The sequence below is a fragment of the Colobus angolensis genome, unplaced genomic scaffold (assembly GCF_000951035.1).
Source record: "Colobus angolensis palliatus isolate OR3802 unplaced genomic scaffold, Cang.pa_1.0 Scaffold110, whole genome shotgun sequence".
Lineage (NCBI taxonomy): Eukaryota > Metazoa > Chordata > Mammalia > Primates > Cercopithecidae > Colobus > Colobus angolensis.
The window spans coordinates 578,319-581,674 of record NW_012112031.1 but is presented as its reverse complement, the minus strand read 5'-3'; the positions used below and the strand labels follow the sequence as shown (position 1 = coordinate 581,674).

The 3,356-nt window shown below is 47.1% G+C and overlaps 1 protein-coding gene across 1 annotated transcript in view; it reads left to right on the top strand.

Annotated features, from left to right (window-relative positions):
* The window catches only part of GLOD4 (glyoxalase domain containing 4), a 22,479-nt gene extending 21,045 nt beyond the window's left edge, over nt 1–1,434 (top strand). Inside the window, exons 5-7 of the mRNA XM_011956211.1 lie at nt 752–842; nt 1,107–1,220; nt 1,309–1,434. Coding sequence (XP_011811601.1) covers nt 752–842; nt 1,107–1,220; nt 1,309–1,434 — 331 coding nt within the window. The remainder of the gene's footprint in view (nt 1–751; nt 843–1,106; nt 1,221–1,308) is intronic.
* Nucleotides 1,435–3,356: the final 1,922 nt, after the last annotated feature.

The following is a 3,356-nucleotide window of genomic DNA, read 5'->3' as shown; positions in this document are numbered from 1 at the left end:
GCCTCCCGAGTAGCTGGGACTACAGGCGCCCGCCACCACGCCTGGCTAATTTTTTGTATTTTTAGTAGAGACAGAGTTTCACCGTGTTAGCCAGGATGCTCTCGATCTCCTGACCTTGTGATCCGCCCTCCTCAGCCTCCCAAAGTGCTTGGGTTACAGGTGTGAGCCACCGCGCCAAGCCCCTTGAATGGATTTAATGCAAGATCTTTTTCATCTTCTTTTGCTAATAACCCAGCATTTGAGCACAATGAAGTCCTTGCCCTTTGACCCTGCAGTTCTGCTCCTAGGACTTATTTACAGATGTGCTCAGCACACAGAGGCACACAGAAGTGTGTTCAAGGTTGTCTGTTGCGGCATTGTTTGTAATCACAACATGTAAGAATTTCAGTGTCGTATAGATTAGAGACATACTTCAGTAATTTACGGTTCATTCATGGAATGGATTACTACATAGCTAGCAAAAAGATTGAGGCAAATCTTTATGTATTGACATGGTGACATTAAGTGGACAAAAACAAGGTACAGAATAATTTGTAAATTATGTTACCATTTGTGTAAAAAAAAAGATAGATGCGTGCATGTGCAGTGCTTCTAGAAGGATACACAGGAAGCTGCTTACTAGTTGTCTCTGGGGTGAGAGTAGGCTAGAGCCTTAGTTTTTACTTTATTCCTTTTGTATATACTGTTTGAATTTTTCTACCACATACATGTAATGTAGAACCTGTTCCAAAAAATAACCCCCTTTCCTATTTCAGTGTAAGCTGGAGCTCCAGGGCGTCAAGGGTGCGGTGGACCACGCAGCAGCTTTTGGAAGAATTGCCTTCTCTTGCCCCCAGAAAGAGGTAACGCTTGATACCAGAGTGTTTGAGCTCTGCGACTAGCTCGTTCAACCCAGCTGAGAACCTTGCCCTTCCCTTCTCGAGGTCCTTTTGACTGTGGCTTCAGTATCAAGGTCAGCAGTTGTTTGAAGAGCAGCTGAGATAGTAAATTCAAACACACGGCGCCTGGGTTCTTTCTGGTGTCTGATACTCCTCTAGGGCTGACGAGGGCCGTGTCCTGAGTAGTGTGTGACCCCTGGCTCACGTTGCCCCTTTGTTTTCCTCAAGTTGCCAGACTTAGAAGACTTGATGAAAAGGGAGAACCAGAAGATTCTGACTCCCCTGGTGAGCCTGGACACCCCAGGGAAAGCAACAGTACAGGTGGTCATTCTGGCCGACCCTGTAAGTATTCCTCAGGCAGGGGGCAGGCTGGACCGGAGGTTTCTTCAAGGATGTCTTTGGCAGGTGTCTTTTCTCTTTACTGGTGTAGGACGGACATGAAATTTGCTTTGTTGGAGATGAAGCATTTCGAGAACTTTCTAAGGTGGATCCACAGGGAAGCAAATTGTTGGATGATGTGAGTGTCATTTCTACATTTGTGTCACCATGGGCCTGAGGGGGGTGGCATTAAGTGTGTGTGGGAGGGCCTACGCAACAGGGTCCAGGTTCTTACTATCAGAACCACGTCCTTTCGCTGTTGGGTTGACCTGAGCCAAGGACCGATGTCTTCACTGCCACCTGTGTAGACCGCTTGTTTAGACTCAGCATTTGTGCCTTGCCACAACCTCAGGCTGCCCTGGAAGCACTGCTGCTGGATCTGTCCTTATTCTGCTCTCTGCATGGAGATGCCTCCATCCCATCCCCCTCAGCTCTGCAGTTCCTTTGATCATCTCTTCTCCATTCTGCAGCATCAGTCTCTTTTTTCTCGTGAGTTATTCTCGTCAGCATGCAAACAGGTGCTGAAAGCTCCCATCCTTTAAAAACCTTTTACTGACCCAATATCTCCTCTCCAGATTCTTCTTCTGAAACTCTGAGTGCGCACTGTTTCTCTTTTTTACGTCCTTTCCAGATTTCTTCTTCCGAAACCCTGAGTGCGCACTGCTTCTCTTTCTCGCCGCCCGTTTTCACTTCAGTCTGTTGTGCACTGGCTCTCGTTACTCAGTGAAGTGCTTTTGTTTCTTGCCAAATACAGCAACTACTTTTAGATTCTCATCAAACTCAGTAATTCAGAAGCATTCAAAGTTGTTTTTGGATCCTGGCTCCTAGCACGTACCTGGCGTGTACTAGACGTTCTGCGAATACTTTGTTGAGTGATTAAAGGAACAGATCTGTCATTCTTGGTTCGGTCACATAACTATGTGACTGACCTTAAACGGTTTACTTAAATTCTTTGAACTTTAGTCTTCTTATCCAAAAATTTCAGAAAATAAGAGTGTCTGTCTCATCAGCTTGTTATAGTTTATAGAGCTTTGGCAAATTACATAATAGTAGATGCACAATTAATGTTAAAGCAGGAAATGTATAGAAAATAGTCTTTATACATTTTATTTTGAAGGAAGATAGAATCTCAGTCATCCTCTCAGCTGACAAATTTGCCAGACTCTTTCCTCGCTCTTTAATTTAATTAATTAGTTAATTAAATTTTTTGAGATGGAGTCTAGCTCTGTTGCCCAGGCTGGAATGCAGTGGCGCAGTCTCGGCTCACTGCAACGTCCGCCTCCCAGGGTCAAGCGATTCTCCTGCCTCGGCCTCCCGAGGAGCTGGAACTATAGGCGCCCGCCACCATGCTGGCTAATTTTTGTATTAGTAGAGACGGGGTTTTGCCAGGTTGGCCAGGCTGGTCTCAAACTCCTAGCCTTTTTTTTTTTGAGACGGAGTCTTGCTCTGTCGCCCAGGCTGGAGTGCAGTGGCTGGATCTCAGCTCACTGCAACCTCCGCCTCCCAGGGTCAAGCGATTCTCCTGCCTCGGCCTCCCGAGGAGCTGGAACTATAGGCGCCCGCCACCATGCTGGCTAATTTTTGTATTAGTAGAGACGGGGTTTTGCCAGGTTGGCCAGGCTGGTCTCAAACTCCTAGCCTTTTTTTTTTTGAGACGGAGTCTTGCTCTGTCGCCCAGGCTGGAGTGCAGTGGCTGGATCTCAGCTCACTGCAACCTCCGACTTGCGGGTTCAAACGAGTAGTTGGGATTACAGGCACATGCCACCATACCTGGCTAATTTCTGTATTTTTAGTAGAGACGGGGCTTCAACGTGTTGGCCAGGATGGTCTTGAACTCCTAACCTCAGGCGATCCGCCTGCCTCGGCCTCCCAAAGTGCTGGGATTACAGGCGTGAGCCACTGCGCCTGGGCCATTTTATTTTATTTTTTGAGATGGATTCTTGCTCTGTCACCTAGACTGGAGTGCAGTGGTGCGATCTTGGCTCACTGCAACCTCCACCTCCTGGGATCAAGCGATTCTCCTGTCTCAGCCTTCTGAGTAGCTGGGATTACAGGCACATGCCACCATACCTGGCTAATTTCTGTATTTTTAGTAGAGAC